The sequence below is a fragment of the Marmota marmota genome, unplaced genomic scaffold (assembly GCF_001458135.2).
Source record: "Marmota marmota marmota unplaced genomic scaffold, marMar, whole genome shotgun sequence".
Lineage (NCBI taxonomy): Eukaryota > Metazoa > Chordata > Mammalia > Rodentia > Sciuridae > Marmota > Marmota marmota.
In genome coordinates this window covers 16,234,375-16,251,790 of record NW_026000185.1, presented here as the reverse complement: position 1 = coordinate 16,251,790, position 17,416 = coordinate 16,234,375, and the positions used below count along the sequence as shown (strand labels likewise).

At 47.8% G+C, this 17,416-nt stretch overlaps 1 protein-coding gene across 3 annotated transcripts in view; it reads left to right on the top strand.

Annotated features, from left to right (window-relative positions):
* Gga2 (golgi associated, gamma adaptin ear containing, ARF binding protein 2) overlaps positions 1 to 17,019 on the top strand; it is a 43,803-nt gene extending 26,784 nt beyond the window's left edge. For all 3 annotated transcript variants that reach the window (XM_048789656.1, XM_048789655.1, XM_015491169.2), the window contains exons 6-17: positions 145 to 248; positions 1,210 to 1,290; positions 1,787 to 1,924; positions 4,604 to 4,685; positions 6,863 to 6,988; positions 7,793 to 7,897; positions 8,172 to 8,200; positions 8,571 to 8,704; positions 9,351 to 9,508; positions 11,918 to 12,087; positions 13,737 to 13,847; positions 14,333 to 17,019. In XM_048789656.1, the coding sequence (XP_048645613.1) occupies positions 145 to 248; positions 1,210 to 1,290; positions 1,787 to 1,924; positions 4,604 to 4,685; positions 6,863 to 6,988; positions 7,793 to 7,897; positions 8,172 to 8,200; positions 8,571 to 8,704; positions 9,351 to 9,508; positions 11,918 to 12,087; positions 13,737 to 13,847; positions 14,333 to 14,443 (1,349 nt within the window). In that variant the 3' untranslated portion in view covers positions 14,444 to 17,019. The remainder of the gene's footprint in view (positions 1 to 144; positions 249 to 1,209; positions 1,291 to 1,786; positions 1,925 to 4,603; positions 4,686 to 6,862; positions 6,989 to 7,792; positions 7,898 to 8,171; positions 8,201 to 8,570; positions 8,705 to 9,350; positions 9,509 to 11,917; positions 12,088 to 13,736; positions 13,848 to 14,332) is intronic.
* Positions 17,020 to 17,416: the final 397 nt, after the last annotated feature.

Below are 17,416 nucleotides of genomic sequence, written 5' to 3'. Positions count from 1 at the left end.
TGGTGCATAGCCTCTGTCACCCCCCGGGTGTGGCTTTTCAAGGGTGTTGACATTCCTAGTATCAGGAACTAAGGGCTTCCGGACCCCATTAACGTCCCTGCATACCCATATCTATACCTTAACCTTGTGAAATGCATGTTTCAGGAATCATAAAACAAGACCCTAAGCTACCAATGGACAAGATCTTGCCCCCACCTTCTCCCTGGCCCAAGAGCTCCATCTTCGATGCTGACGAAGAGAAGTCCAAGGTAAGGAATGCCTCCCCGGCCTCAGCGGCTCTCACGGAGTCTGACTGGGCTGCTTGTCTTGGGCCCTTTTCTTGAAACGTCCTCTGATCTTTGAACAGAGTGTGGGCAGATAGGGTGGTGAGTTCCATCTCTTTCCAGGCTCTTAGGCATGAGGTAGCAGAAGGTCCACGTGTGTTTGTGGATGGGCCAGATAATAAATGCCACACTTTTGTGCCATACCCCTGACCTTGGGGGGAAGAAAGGTGCCAAGGGTAACCCAGGGGACTGTGGGGTGTGGGGTCCAGATGTGTGGTATAGGGTTAGGGTTAGGGAGAGGAAAGGGTCAATGTCAGTGCACATCATTTTCAGTGCCAGTAGGCCTGACGCTCCCCCCACAACGCTCACCGTTGTCCTTCCATTGTGGCCTCCTCAAATTGTTGGTTCTCCGACATCAGAAAGGGAAGGGGGAGGAAGGTGATCAAATCCCAGGCCAAGACCCCGGGGGTGACGTGATGTCAAAGAGAGGCAGGGCCCAGTGTCCCAGCAGGTCCCGTCTTCCAGCCATCTGTAGTGGAGGGTCAGCCCCGTCGCGGAGCACAGGGTCCCGGCACCCTCAGCACGCTTGACCTCTGAGCCCAGTAGTGCTCTGGGGAGGCTGCCCTGGGCACGGGTGGATAGCACAGCCCCCCTGCCGTCTGCTGTTTGCCAGAAGTACCTTCTCTTTGTTGTGACAACCAAAAATAGCTCCAGACTTGGCGAGATATCTGCTAGGGGACATAATCCTCCCATCCTCCACCCATGAAAACCAGCAGTCTGTTATTAGGACGGCCACAGTCTCCGTCACAGCATCACTGACGACATGTAAAATAATGCACGTAATGTGGGGGCTGTTGTTGGTATGAAGGCTTCTGTTGCTGCCACTTTGGCTCTGGGCCAGAGGGAATTAACAGTGTCACCCTCTCCTCTTGACCACATTCTTCAGCTTCTGACGAGACTTCTCAAGAGCAACCACCCTGAGGATCTCCAGGCAGCAAACCGGCTCATCAAGAATCTGGTTAAGGAGGTGGGCGCTTTTCAGTCGGTTCTGTGTCACCAGCATGTGACACTGATGGTCACATGTGAGCTGATGGGCAGTGTGAGCCGTGTGCTGGAAGGCGTGGATGGGCAAGCCCTGAGCTCCCTGAGGGGCAGCGGCCTGGTGCCTGGGAACAGCCCTGTGCTCTTGTGCTTCCCAGCTCCTCTGCCTGCGGTGCTCAGAGCGTTTTGTAGACATGACTCTGTGCCAGTGACAGGCATACTGGTGTGGACAGAGTCCAGGTTTGGGAGTTTTCTTTTTCCAACACGATGGAGGCTGGCAGTACAAAGGAGGTTACCAGGCCCCCACCCTGTGCTGTTGCCCCAGGAATTCTGGGCTCTGAGTATTTTCCCACCTGCTAGGTGAGCGCCCCACTTACCTAGTGTTGAGCCCTGAGCCCCAGCAGTACGGTACCCCTTCCCATCTCTGTTCAGGCTGCATCCAGGGCTTCTTTTCTCTTACTCTGTCCTTTTTATCCCAAAAGGAACAAGAAAAATCAGAGAAGGTGTCCAGAAGAGTCAGCGCGGTGGAGGAAGTGCGAAGCCACGTGAAGGTGCTGCAGGAGATGCTGAGCACATATCGCAGGCCAGGGCAGGCCCCCCCGGACCAGGAGGCCCTGCAGGTGACCTGCCGCTCTGACTTGGAAACCTCCCTGTGTGTGAAAGTGTGTCTGTAGGTCCACGAAGCCATCATCCTCATCAAGATGATAAATGTGGCTGTCATCCCCTCCCTGCTTTCTTCCCCACCCCACCCCCATCAGCAGGCTTCCCTTTCAGCTCTGGTGGGTGTGAGTGGGCTGCTAACAGTGCGCCCTTAGTTCTCGCCTGGCTCTCACGGGACGCTCCCATTGAGACCTGCTCCTGTTGCCCTGGGTAGCACCACTTCCCTCCATGGCTAGGCTAGTCTGTTGCATGGATGTAGCTTGCTCTTTCCATCTGTTGATTATTTGGGTTGTTTAGGGCTTCGAGTGATACAGGCTGCTATAAACATTTTGTGTGAACATGTATCTTCATGTGTCTTCTCTTGGGTAAATGCCTAGGTGTGGGATTGCTAGGTCATATTCTGAGTGTGTGGTTAATTTTCAAGAAACTGCCAAACTATTTTCCTTAGTGTTTGCCCATTTTCCATTCCTAACAGCCATATATCACAGTTTAGTTTATTTATATCTTACATACTCTGAGAGCAATCTTTCTTTTTGATAACACCCTTGAGATAATTAACATATCATAAAAACAGTCAGTCATCACTATTATCTAATTTAAAACATTTTAATCAGCCCTAAAAGAAACCCAGTACCTTGTATTTATTTTAAATTCTTTTGGGATATACCGAGGATTGGAATGGCAGGATATTATGCTAACTCTGTTTGGCATTTTGAGAAACTGCCAAACTGTTTTCAACGTAGCACCATTTTACAATCTCACACGCAATTATAAGGGTCTCAGTTCTCCACATCCTGCCAACACTTGTTATCTTGTTGATGACAGCTATCCTAGGTGTGAATTAGAGGCTCACTGTGACCTTATTTTGCTGATGGCTATGTCAAGCATTCTTCTTCTTCTTTTTTTTGTGGTGCTGGAGATTGAACCCAGGGCCTTCTGCAGGCAAGGCAAGCACTCTGCCAACTGAGCTCTATCTCCAGCCCATGTCAAGCATTCTTTAATGTGCTTTTTGACCGCTTAAATATCTTTTTTGGAGAAAGTCTGTTCAAATCCTTTGCCTACTTTTTTTTTTTTTTTTTGGTACTGGAGATTAAACTCAGGGGCAATCAACCCCTGAGCCCCATCCCCAGCCCTATTTTGTATTTTATTTAGAGACAGGGTCTCACTGAGCTGCTTAGTGCCTTGCTATTGCTGAGGCTGGCTTTGAACTCGCGATCCACCTGCTTCAGTCTCCTGAGCCGCTGGGATGACAGGCTTGCGCCACCGTGCCCAGCCTTTGCCTGTCATTTAATCATTTTATTGGGTTATTTAACTGATATGAGTTCTTTATATATTCTGGATACAAGTTCCTATCAAACAGTTTACTTCCATTCTGAGTTGCTACTCCAGTGGCTTGACAGCATCTTTTGGACCACAAAAATTTTTAAGTTCAGAGAAGTTCACTTTATTTTTTTCTTTTGTTGCTGGTGCTTTCGTTGTCCTGTGCAGGAATCTCCCCTGGCCTTGGGTGGGGTGGGGCGCTGCAGCGCTGCCTGAAGCTACTGTTCATGATCTCTCTTACCCTCGGCTCTCTGCCTCCCCCTGCAGGCCTCCCTCAGCCTTCCTTCGGCAGTCCAGCTTTCTGTTTCTCTGCAGAGGAAAGAAAGATGGCCTTCACATAGCTCCTTTGTTACCCGTCCTTCCACTTCAGAAGACTAGCAGAAACAAACTAGAGTCTTTCCCAATCCCAAATTCCTGAGAGTAAAACCCATTTGGCCAGCTTGGTTTGTGTATCTGCCCTGGCTGACTTGCCTGGGACTGGGACTGGGCAGCATTAGGGAGAACGTCATGCCAGCCTTCCTTGGTGGGTGGTAGGGACAGAACTTTGAAGGGTGCTGGGCTTGAGCTAGGCAGACGCTCCAAAGCCCATCTCCTCCCATGGTGAGTTTGCACCAGGGCCCTTCAGGAAGGTCAGCGTGTTGGACTTTTAAACAGCACAGCTATTCTTCACACAGCAGAGACGGGAGAGAGGCAGAGTCAGCTGTCGGGGAGGCCTGGAGTGTCAGCTGGTGGAGCCCCCTTCAAGGAGGGAAATCTAGGGCTGGGGTTGTAGCTCAGTGGTAGAGCACTTGCTAGCACATGTGAGGCCCTGGGCCCCATCCCCAGGACTGTGGGAGAGAAAAAAATGGAAATCTAAGCTGCGCAGAGCTGTGTGTGCTCAGCAGTGTGAGAGTGGGCTGTCCCGGGATGAGGATGGGGCTTCCAGCTGAGCCGGGGAGCGAGCCCTGTGGGTGGGCGTGGTGGGCGTTTTGTTGAAGGGATCAGGGCATCAGACAGCAGTTGGGGTGGGAAGTTCAGACTCTAGTGGTCAAGCAGGGAGTTGTCCTTTGAGCTGTTCCAGCCCAGGGCTGGGAGAGGGGCCTGAGGAGGAGGGGACGCTGTGCCCCCAGAGACAATGGGTTCTTTTCTGAGCTCAGGACTTTACACTTTTATTTTTTAAAAAATCATATATTTACAGTCCAAACTTTTTCTGAAACTGACTGCTGTCAGTCATGAATCTGGGACAGACTGAGGGGCCCTCCTGCAGCCCAGACTCTGCTCCCCACTTGAATGGCGCAGCTGGGGCCCAGGTGTGGGTGTGAACCCTGCTCTTTCCCCAGGTCGTGTATGAAAGGTGTGAGAAGCTGCGGCCCACGCTGTTCCGCCTGGCGGGAGACACCACCGATGACGACGACGCGCTGGGTAATGCGGTTCTGGTCCCTGAGTAGCTGGCGCCTCAAGAGCAAAGCAGATGCGTCCTTGCTGCTGTGCTGCCGTGGTGCAGGAGCAGGCAGAGTGGGCTGTGGCCCTGGGGCAGCTGGGCTGGGGGAGGGGGCCTTGGCTGACACAGAACTGACTTCAGAGTTACCTGGGCTTGAACAGGGAATCAGCAGATCCAAAGCCTAGAAAAGGGTGGACATTTATCATGAGATTAAGTGTGTGGCCATCCCACAGAGGTGGGAACAGCACCTACCTCCCCACCACCCGTTAAAAATAGGTTCCTTGACTGTAGACTTCCGGATCTCTGTTTTGCGTGTCCTCCTACCCTATTGTGATGTATAATGATATTTCTTATATTGCCAGTTACATCAGGGATGGGTCAGATTCAGGTTCAACTGAGGGAGCAGGAATACATGATAGGTGGATTCAGGAGGCCTGTGATGTAATTATTGTCTGACCATTTTCTCAGTGATGTCAGTGAAGTCAAAGGTACACAGATCCGAGTTTGTAAATATCTCACATGTTAAATATAAAAACACCTGCTGTTGATTTGCAGCCTCCATTCACAGCCAGAAAATTTGAGGGAACTAAGCAGTTGGTCTCTCGTGAGAAGTAATCTTCTAGCACTTTGACCTGTGGGTAGTTATTGTGCATCGCCCTGGTCCTCTTGCCATTCTGTGTCTCCTAGAGAGATGTGCTCGTAGGTACTAACCATGGGGTGCTTAATGCAGTTTTGGAATCCAGTGTGTATTTTATGCTGTAAGTTTCAGTTTGGATGCTTCATTTCATTGGAAATGCTGGATCTACATTTGCAATTTTATAAAATATGTAGGCTTAAAAACTAATTCATAAGGCTGGGGTTGTGGCTCGGTGGTAGAGCACTTGCCTAGCATGTGTGAGGCACTAGGTTTGATTCTCAGCACCACATATAAATAAAGGTCCATTAACTAAAAAAAAATTTTTTTAAAAAATCCTAATTCATATGCCAATTTGTTCTCTAAACACTTTATTTCTCCTTCTTCCCTTTTTTTGTGGTGTTGGTGATTTAACCCAAGGGCTTCACTCATGCTAGCCAAACGCTCTACCAGTGAGCTATATATCCAGTCCTTTTTCTTACTTTACTTTGAGACACATCTTGCTAAGTTGCCCAGGCTAGCCTCAAACTTGTGGTCCTCCTGTCTCAGCCACTGTTCTTGGCTCATTTCTAAAAATTCTCTCCAATAACTGAATAAAGAAATAAGAATTTTTTAAAATATTTGTGTCCACATTGACTAAAGTTTCATGTTAGTTTTTGTTTAATAAAATCAAAGTTGAGGGGCTGGAGATGTGGCTCAAGCGGTAGCACGCTCGCCTGGCATGCGTGTGGCCCGGGTTCGATCCTCAGCACCACATACAAACAAAGATGTTGTGTCCGCCGAGAACTAAAAAATAAATATTAAAAATTCTCTCTCTCTCTCTTTAAAAAAAAAAAAAAAATCAAAGTTGAAAGTTTTAGTTTCTCAATGAACCATATTTCCAGTGCTTACCGTCAGCTCTTATGGCAGTGTAGACATGGTGAAAAGTTTCATTTCCTACTACAGTGGGAACTTAGAGTATTAGGGGGACTGGGAATGTGGCTCAGAGATGGAGCACTTACCTCGCACGTGTGAGGCACTGGTTTTGATCCTTAACACCGCATGAGACAAATAAAGGTATTTCTTTGACAATAAATTCTACAACTATATATATATAAAATATTAAAAAGAGAGAGAGAGAGTAAGAGTATTAGGGCTGCCAGGCGCCGTGGCACATGCCTGTGATTGCAGACTCGACAGGTAAGACAGGAGGAGGGCCCCATGTTTGAGGCCAGCCTCAGCAACTGAGCAAGGCCCTAAGCAACTTGGTGAGAATCTGTCTCAAAACCAAAAATAACAAGGACTGGGTTGTAGCTTAAGGGTAGAACATCTTGAGTTCAATCCCCAGTACCAAAAAAAGAAGAAAAAAAAAAAAGCATTAGGGCTGAGGGGTTCAGCAAGGAGGTCTGATAGGGCCTCCTGCCAAGGCCTGAGCACAGAGGGTGTGGATGTGCTGAACCCAAGAGGCCTGCTGTGTGCAGTGGCGTAGAGAGGGCTGAGGTTGTCGGTAGCTACACAGGGTTCTGATTCTCATTTCCTCTGCAGCGGAGATTCTCCAGGCAAATGACCTCCTCACCCAGGGAGTTCTGCTGTATAAACAGGTGATGGAGGGCCGTGTCACCTTTGGGAACACAGTGCCCAGCTCAGTGGGAGACGTGCCTGTCTCTAGAGGTGTGTACCGTGAGCTCTTCTTGATTTGCAATCTCCCTTCTAGCTTGGGGCGGTCTACAAATCCCATAAAAGAAATGGACTCTAAGAGTATTGTGGAGTGTGGCACAGAAATGAGAGAATTGAATCTGTTCTCTTCCTGCGAGAACGCGTTTCACATAGCCAGCTTCTTCCACAGGAGCCGTTGTGAACTGACGGCCAGGCTGGACCCTGTGGAAGCCGAAGGCTGTGTGGTGCCTGGGTTTGAATCCTTCTCCTGAATGACAGGAGCTAGAGACCAAAAGAATGGTCTTCCTCAGTGGTTCCTAGTGCCGGAGGCTAGCTGTGTCAGAATTTCCTGGAACACTGAACCGCTGAACCCCTCAGTATCTGTGTTAATCAAGCATGACAGGTGGCTGTGATCAGCTGGGGTCAGAAACCTCCAACGGCCTCTGAGCTGAAGAAGCCCAAGTTGCTGCTGCCCAGACTGAGGGGACCTTTGGAGGAAGACTAACCTCTGGTGTGAGCAGCAGACCTCTGGCTGCTTCATAGTATAGATCTCAGCTCAGATTGTGTGTCAGGACGCCTAGCTGATGTGGAAGGTGGCTCTGGGGTGTGTTGAGGGGACAGGGTCTTTTGATTAGGAGGAGGCCTGAGGGATGCTGACTTGAGTTGAGATTTTGTGTGTGCGCACGCGCTGGGAATCAAACCCAGGGCCTCACACGTGCTAGGCAAGTGCTCTACCACTTACTTACACCCCCAACCCTTGATTGGAGACTTTGCTGTCTGATATCTTCTCGTTATTCTCTGACCCTGTCTCTTTTCTAGTCTTTCAGAACCCAGCAGGCTGCATGAAGAACTGTCCCCTGATTGACTTGGAGGTGGACAGTGGGTCTGAACAGTCCTTGCTTCATCAGGACCTGGCAGCCTTAGGTTAGTGTGGGTGTTCGTGGGGCTCAGGCACAGAACGGACCTGAGGAGAGGGAGCGGGTAATGGTCTCTTCAGGGTGCGTAGGCCTGCTTTTGAGTGAGTCAGGTTTACCAGGCAGCTCAGAGAGGTCTCTGCATGTATGGGTCAGTTGTGCCATGGGTGAGTTGAATGACCCTGTGTAAGTTGTTTCCAGAGGTCCTAGAGAGTGGTGTGCCACTGACCTCCAGCTTGAATCCAGTGGAGTGACTGTTGTGTGTCTGTCTTCCTCTCTTACAGGGATCAGTGATGCTCCTGTTATGAACAAGGTAAGGAAGCTCCTGCTACGGCCCGGGGAGAGTAGCGGGGTGGCCAGCCTGCCTTCTGAGGCAGCAGGGCCTTGTAGGGAGGGGTTACTGCATAGTCCTAGAGGACATGGGGGGTCAGTGCTCCTCATCATCCACCTCGCTGGCTCAGATCCCCAGGACTGACATCTTTACCTCTCCACCTTTATCCCGTCTTGTGTTGTATAGTCTCCTGCTCTCTGCTCAGGGGTCTTGTGCTGTCCTGCCTGTCTGTCTTTCTCCTCCTGAGAACACGTCCTAAGCCCAGGCTTCAGCGGCTCTAAGGGGCCACGGTCCCACCATGGCTGATGGTCCTTCATCCCCTAGCCTTATTTTAGCCATTGTCCATCTGCAGGTCGCCAGTCAGAACTGCTGCAAGGAAAAGAAGAACCTTGCTGCCAACACACCTCCAGGTGGCGGAGTCCAGAGCCCTTCCGCAGACAGGAACTTGCCGGATCTGCTCTCACCACAGCTGTCTCCCGGTCCCCTGTGAGTCTTCTGCCCAGGGAAGCAGAGGGCCTGCCTCCTGACCGCTCCCCATGGCATCTGAGCAGCAGGGCCTCTCCCTGGAGGGGTGTCCTCCTGCTGAAACTGCATGTGCTGCGTCCCCCGTCCCTGCCACTCCTCGTCCTAAGTACACTCCGGCCAAGACATCAGTAAAGGGTGTTGTGGTTTTGTTTTTGTTTTTAAGATCTGGCAAATTGATGATTTTGAAGTTTTCTTATTGATTTTTCTCAATTGTCATGTAATTTTAAGTCATGCAAAACTCAGTCACTAGAGACTTATGACAGGAGGCCCTAAAACCACTGTATGAAAACAAGGAAAGTCTTTGCTTTTTCCTTTACATGTGGCAGTATATTATTGTGGCTTATTTTTGCACGTCTTGGCCAGTTTGCATGTATTTGCCTCATCCTCTTTAGGGGCTATGTTAGAATTCATTGTGTGGATGTTAGTCACTCACCTTGCATGGACATTCTGTGGATAAGTGCGTGCGTGTGTGTGTGTGTGTGTGTGTGTGTATGTGTGTGTGTGTATTCAGTTCCTCATCTTGCTCTTCAGAAAACCAAATCACAGATTCCTGGAATTCTCTATATAGTTATTGTTTGTCTTTGATATTTTTTTTATTTCTTTGTAGGAATTATGTCCCACAGAAAAGTATCCCCAAGGAAGTGCCCCCAGGTACTAAGTCCTCTCCAGGTTGGTCCTGGGAGGCTGGCCCTTTGGCTCCTTCCCCGGCTTCCCAGAACACACCTCTGGCTCAAGTGTTTGTCCCTTTGGAGTCTGTGAAGCCCAGTAAGTACAGTTTTATTTTTTATTTTTTCCCTTTTTAGTTCTATGTAACTGTAGAATGTATTTTGACTTGTTATACGTACATGGAGTATAACTTTCCATTCTTGTGTTGTACATGATATGGAGTTACCCTCATTGTGTATAATATATGGACACAGGAAAGTCATGTCCGACTCATTCTACTATCTTTCCCCATTCCTACTCCCCTCTCTTCCCTTCACTCCCCTTTGTCTGATTCAGTGAACTTCTACCCCCCACCCCGCCCCCTGCCATTTTTGTGTGTTAGCATCTGCATATCAGAGAGAACATTCAGCCTTTAGCTTTTGGGGATTGGATTATTTCACCTAGCATGATAGTCTCTAGTTCCATCCATTTACCAGCAAATGCCATAAATTCATTTTTCTTTGTGGCTGAGTAATATCCATTGGGTATATAACCCCTCCTTTTTTTTTTTTTTTTTTTTTTGAGGAGTGGGTATGAGAATTGAACTCAGGGGCACTTAACCATTGAGCCACATCCCCAGGCCTGTTTTGTATTTTACTTAGAGACAGGGTCTCACTGAGTTACTAAGAACCTCGCTGTTGCTGAGGCTGGATTTGAATCCATGATCCTTCTGTGTCAGCTTCCCAAGTTGCTGGGATTACGGGTGTACACCACTGTGCCTGGTCCTTTCTCCTTTTCTATTTTGAGACAGGGTCTTGCTGAATTCCCAGCCTGGCCTTGCGCTCACAATCTCCTGCCTTAGCCTCCTAAGTCTGTGGAATTTCAGGCATGTGCCATCATACTTGGCACAAAACAAAGTTAAACAAAAAGTTAAAAGCAAGAAAACATGTTCACTGTAGAGTTTTAGAAAAGACAGAGCAGAAAAGTATCATCATCTAAATCATTACCAGCTGGGCTGAGATGGAAATTTTATTAATATCCTTTTTTTTTTTCTGTGGTGGATACTGAACCCAGGGCCTCATGCCCATATGTATGGAAATGTACTTCTTAATAAATTGACATCACAGTATGTATAGACTATTTTGATGTCTGGTTTTATTTATTATTACATTATAAGCTTATAGCATTTTTTATGCCCTTAATTGTTCTTCAAAACCTTGATTTTTAATAGCTCCATATATTATATCATTAAATAGATGTGCCATGATTTATTTATTGGTTCCTTTTTTTTAGTGATATAGGGATTGTACCCAGTGGCTAGCACATGTTAGACAAACGCTCTGCCACCAGCCCAGTTTTGTTTTATTTTGAAATAGGGCCTCACTGAGTTGCCCAGACTAGCCTCAAACTGGTGATCCTCCTGCCTGAGTTTCCTGGTAGCTGAGATTGCAGATGTGTTTGGGCCCAGTGCCTTTGTGAAAGCTGACCTTGTTTGTTGTTAAAAACAGTGGTATGGTGAACATCATGGGTGGCCTTTCTACGTGGTCTCCTGGTTATCAAGCATATTCCTGAATGTGGGGAAATGCTGGGTGTCGACTTTTAAGTTTTTGATCTGCATTATCAGTTTCCCTTCCAAAAAGGTTGCCTTTTCCCCATACTCTCAGCACAAACTTCACTGATGTTTTTAGTCTTTTAAATCTTTGGCAGTTATATAAAACCACATCTTTATGATGTCCATTTTGATAAGTGACATTTGGCATAAGGATCTTCATTAAAAATTTCCCCAGGTGCTTAGAGGTCAGCTGAATACCCTTTATCAAATTAGCTACTGATTTTTGAAGTAGTTATTCTTGTTAAATTCTTGTATTTGGGTTTGTTCTGCATGCTCTGATTTATACCACTTTACTTGATGTGCAGTTTTTTTCTCTGAATATTTACCAACATAAATAGCCCTGCCTGTCTTTTTTTTTTTTTTTTTTTTTTTGGCCTGTTGGTTAGTCGCATGTTTTTTTTTTCCCCCAAATTAGGATTAGAATCCACTGTTACTTAAATTAAAACAATCTCTTTGGGATTTCTGTTGGAATTTCTTTAAGCCTATTTCAGATTTACTGTCTTTACGGAATGTTCAGGTGGATGTGGCTGTGTGTATGTAGTCATGAAAGAGACCGGAAAGAAATAAGCCTAAGTGTTTGGGCTGTTTATTTCTGAGTAGAATCAATAGTAATAATAATAAAAAAATCTTATGGTATTATCCACAGTGTATCTGTATTTTCCACAGTGTTCACACTTTATTTTTATCTCCCTTAAAAGATGTTGTCTTTTAAAAAGCTGCTAACGTGTTTAGGATGGTTGGTTGTGGAGAGAGGTCAGTTTGGAGGACCATAGGAAACTCGGTGGACACAGGAGGTCTTGGCTTACCGTGAAGTCCAAGAGCTGGAGGAGCAGCAGCACTCGTGACACGCCTCCGAAGCCTGGCTTTCGTGGCAGTTGGTGGCAGTACTAACCCTCCTGGTGGTCCCTCTCTCCCAGGCAGCCTGCCTCCTATTATCGTGTATGACCGGAACGGATTCAGAATTCTGCTCCACTTCTCCCAGACGGGGGCCCCTGGCCACCCAGAGGTGCAGGTGTTACTGCTGACCATGATGAGCACTGCTACCCAGCCAGTCTGGGACATCATGTTTCAAGTGGCTGTGCCAAAGGTAAGTCGTCCGCTACTGGCCAGCTTCTTTGAATTGTTCAGGAGTGGCTGTCATCGTTGAGCACCAGATCCTTTATGGGACATTGTTAGGTGTAAGAGATAGAACTCTCTCTCAGACTAGTTAATGATAGAATGGGGATTTTATTTATTTTTTAAAATTAAATTATTTATTCTAATTTGTTATACATGACAGCAGAATGCAATTCATTTCATATTACACATCTGGAGCACAATTTTTTTTCAACATGATTCTGTTTTTTTTTTTTAAAGAGACAGAGAGAGAGAGAGAGAGAGAGAGAATTTTTTAATGTTTATTTTTTAGTTATCGGCGGACACAACATTTTTTGTTTGTACGTGGTGATGAGGATCGAACGCAGGCCACACGCATGCCAGGCGAGCGAGCTACCGCTTGAGCCACATCCCCAGCCCCTGGAGCACAATTTTTCAAGTCACTGATTGTACACAAAGTATTTTCGCACCATTGGTGTCTTCACACATGTACTTAGGGTGATGATGTCTTTCCACCGTCATCCCTAACCCCTTGCCCCTTCCTTTCCCCTCCCTCCCCTTTGCCCTCCATTCCTCCCATGCTCCCCACCCATCGCCATTATGAGTCAGCATCTTCATATCAAAGAAAACATTCGGCCTTTGGTTTTTTGGGATTGGCTTACTTCACTTAGCATTATATAGAATGGGGATTTTATTGGCTCCCTTAACTGGGGGTTCCTGAATGTATCTCACTTCACCTGAATCAATCCAGGTAGGTTTTTAAATGATTGCTTAAGAATCTCTTGGTTTGGGGTTATACTGAACCTTAAGCATTGTTATGACAGGATCTCACAGCTGGTGTGTGGCATGCACCTGTAGTCCAGGATACATTCAGGTGGCTAACGTAGGAAGATCGCTTGAACCCAGGAGTTTGTACAGCCTGGGCAATATAACGAGACACTATCTCTTTAAAAAAATAAAAGAAGCTCACGTGGCCTGAGGTGTGCATATCGACTACCCAAAGGGCTCTGCTGGGCCTTGCTGGGGTTACTTGCATACCTTTGACCAGTAACTTGTGTCCAGGGAGATGAACTGTTTGGCCAAGTTGGGATGATATGCCCACCCTTTTTAAGGGAAGTAGGGCCCCACTGATTAATATCCATACCCTAATCACAGGGGAAGGGGCATCTCCGAAAGGAAAAGATTCAAGGCAGAAACACATGACTCCGTGATGTGTTTTTGTCCTCAAGGTGTTCTTTGTGAAGCATGTTATTAACTCTGTGGTTAGTAGTATAATTACATAACTCTACAGAGTCAGTACTCTAAGGACTGTTCTCAGCTCTTATCTTATAAACGATCAACGGAAGACTCAGGAGTTTTTGCCTGACGTCACAGAGCTAGTAAGAGGCAGAGTGAGAATTGTACCCAAGATGTGACGCAGCTCTTCATGCTGCCTGCCACTGACCACACCCCTTCAGATATATTTTGGGTGGAAGGAAAGGCTTTGGGTCCTTCCATCAAGTAGTGGGAACTGAGATACCACATTTCCTAAGAAGCCAGTTCTTCTGGATGGGTGGTGTGGAGTCCGGTTCCTGTTGCCCTGATCTCCTCCCTGAGCCGGGGCTCGGGAGGAATGAGTTTTATGTGCTGTTTCCCTGATAGTCAATGAGAGTGAAGCTGCAGCCGGCCTCCAGCTCCAAGCTTCCTGCATTCAGTCCTTTGGTGCCTCCAGCTGTGATCTCTCAGATGCTTCTGCTCGACAATCCTCACAAAGTGAGTGCTGATGCCTTGGGGAGCAGGGAACGGGGCTCCTGGACTGTAGGGAGGCAACCGCAGGGAGAGGCACACTGAGGCTTGCTCTGAAGCCTGTGGTTGGTGCTGGAGTGGGGCGTTGGTGGGACATCCCTTGCTGGTGATTTTCTTGGGGACTTACTTAAAGCAGGTCTGTTTTTCTGGGAACCAAGCAAGGAGCTCCCTCTAATATTGTGGAGTCCTGAAGGGTGAAGCCTGCTTCCTTAGCAGGTCTCTGAACTGCAGTCCACTTTAGGACTGCGGAAGTGTGGAAGGGCTCCCAGAAGACATGTCTGGCTCCCCTGTTGGAGCCCCAAAGAAGGCAGGCCAGGGTGTCTGTCATGTAGTTGTTTGAAGCCCTCATTTGGGGGAAAGTAACATAAACGCCATTCCTTGGAGACATTTGCTCTGGCTGGCCTCTGGGTTGCTCCCGTCTAACTGAATGTCTTGTATCTCTCACCTCCCAGGAACCTATCCGGTTACGGTATAAACTGACATTCAACCAGGGTGGACAGCCTTTCAGTGAAGTAGGAGAAGTGAAGGACTTTCCAGACCTGGCCGTCTTGGGAGCAGCATAATTTTTCGTGAGACAGACCCTTCAAGTCAAGCTTGGGCCACGTTCCTCTCACTGTCTAGTTGGAACTAGTCACGTGATTTAGTGCAGAGTGCCAAAAACTGTCTCCTGACACAGGCTCTGAATGCCAACCTCTGAACTATTCTGCAGAGACTGTGTGTGTGCTGTCGGGGGCTGCGGGGAGGGAAGAACGGGGCTGGGGGTGGCCGTGTGGAAGCTGCCGGGCATTTCTGAAGACCATCTCTGCTGCAGTCATCTGTTTCTGCATGTCGTGGACACCGATGTCCCTGCCTCAGGTTGGAGGTTTTATAAGCCAAAGTTTTTTTCATGTATGTTATCTTTTCATTCATCCACTCTGTGCCTTGTCAGCCTTTGAAAGTCTTGGTTGCTCCCAGACTGCTGTTCTCAGGGACCTTAAAAGGGACCTGGTTGGTCTTGGGGCAAAGAGTGTCTTCTGGGGACACTACTCTTCCAAGAAAGACCTTGTCTCCATTTCATTCGAGAATGCTGCTTGTGTGTGTTCGGGAAGATCTCTGGAATGGAATGCTTGTTGCACTGTAACCAGCGAGGGGCTGCCGTGAGACCAGAAGACCACACCTGGTGGGCCAATCATGTCCTTCACCACTGTGCCTTAGAATCGCCCTTAGATGGACCCTCTGAGGCAGAGGGAAAGCAGACCCCAGGCCTTAGGTTCCATGGGTTGGGCAGCCTGTCTGGGCCCTTACTCAGGACCCTCATCTCTATCCTCATCCTCTTTCTCCATAAGCATCTCCTCTGAGCTCTTTGATTGTGACACCAGGTTAGTCATAAATCATAGCTAGTGGCCAGCCCATTCTGCCTTGCGGGAAGTCGAGGAAATAGGAGTCGCAGAGCCAGTTGTGTTTAGAGCTGAGGGGCTGGAAGGGAACTGGCTTCCTGTTGAAGGATGGAGAGCCAGTGACCCCACGAAGACAAAACCCTGAAGATCTGAGCAGAGCTGGATGTCTGTTCCATTTATAAGTTGAAGGAGAAATTCAAGCATATAGTCAGGTGATCCTTACTGAGCATCTACTGTTTGCTGTGATCTTTGATGTGCATATTTAACAAGTCCTGCTCAACTAGACTCTGGGAAAAGGTGCCTGAGCCTGGCTGAGATTTACCAGTGAAGGGCTGGGAGGGCCAAGAAGTCGGCCTTCTGGGTGGCAGTCAACCTAGGAACCTGCAAGGCTGTTTGGAGCTTTTAATCGTGAGATCTGGTCTTGATGTCTGCATATAGTTGGAAATCTGCCAACATTAAGTGGTGGAAATGGCAGCTGTAAAGATCCTCAAGGGATGCTCATTTTTAAGCAAATGTGCAAACTCATAAGACAGATAAATGATGGGGAGATTTCTTCATTTGGCATAATTCATATGAGACTAATCTTAACCCCCAAATTATTTTAATGTTCCAGTGTCTTACAGAAAAGCTATCACATAAAGTTTTTAAAGGGTGCCCATCAGGACGACGGTGTCTGCCTGTGAAGAACTTGGTCCAAATGGGTGAATGAGACTGGCACATGAGAAGACAGGCTTTTTATCCTGTAGTTTAGAGATGAACTCATGTACATCCCTGAAGATCCTTCTGTTTTCCAGGAGAAATGGCACTCTGCATAGGTAGACTTGGAGAGAGGATAGATAGGAAGAGAGGAAGAAGATGGCTGTCCTGGGAGGGTCCCTGGTTCATGCCATGAGTTCCTCTAATCACCAAATTCAGTGAGTGCGTAGAGCCCGGCCTGCACCCTCTGGTTCCCTCACCCACCAGCGGCTGTCGTAGCCAGCACTGCTGTGGGCACTACGGATGTAGCAGGGACTTCTGGATCTTCTGGTCCTCTGGAGAGAGACGAGTTTATCCTGTGTCAGCTGGAGAACTGGCACTGATGGCCAGTGCTGTCTCCTGTCCTCATCTGTCTGGAATCCTGCTTACCTTTACTTCTTGACCTACCTCTGCCCCTTTAATGTGCTTTCCCAGGGCTGGTCCTTCGGACTTTTCTAAGTCTACACACTGAGCCTGGCATCTAAGCCCCTCTAGACCACTAGGTGGATCCTAACCCTCATCTCAAGCTCCCTCTCCCTGCTGACATCAGATCCGATTTGACTGTCAGTTGAGGTTCTGCTGGAGGCCCCCCTCTTGTTTAGAACAGAAACCCTCCTTCTCTCCCTGTTCCCGAAGGCACCTGTCTGAGACTTCCTGGGTCCTCCATTTGTGCTTCACGTACATCCACTCGGTTTTGTCCCATGTAGTCTGTTTCCCCTACATTCACATTACCATGCCTGAATTTGGTTTTTTCTTGTTTTGTTTTGATACTGCAGTAGTCTCCCAGTTGTGATTCATAGTTGCCACCACCAGAATTCTCTAGCAAATCAGAGCACTTGATCTTAGGCTGAATGGCTTCCTAATGAATGGCTTCCTAATGCCTGTAGGTGGGTAGGAACAATCCAGGTTGCTTGTGTCAGCGTCCAGTGCCCTTCTGCAAGTTTGCTCCCTACTCTCCTGTCATCATCTGCCAAGAGTAGAGCCCACATGGCCCCGCAACAATAAAGTTGTTTAAGCTCTTTGGTAAATGCCATGTTTTTTCTTTTCTTTTTGACCATATATGCAGTTCATTCCTCTTCCTGTATCCCTTCACTGAACTTAAGACTCAGCCAAAATGCTATTCTAAAATGCTACTCTGGGGCTGGGGCTCAGGAATAGAACAACTGGCCTGGCATGTGTGAGGCCCTGGGTTCCACTCCCCCCGCCACACACACAAACACCTTACCTCTGCCACTCTTTGAACATAAATGGGAGGTATAGATAGTAAATTGAAATCAGGAGGGTGGTGCATGCTTGTAATCCTAGTGGCTCGGGAGGCTGAGGCAGAGGATTGAGAGTTCAAAGCTAGACTCAGCAAATTAGCAAGGCCCTAAGCAACTCTGTCTCTAAATAAAATCCTTAAAAATCTGGGGATGTGGCTCAGTA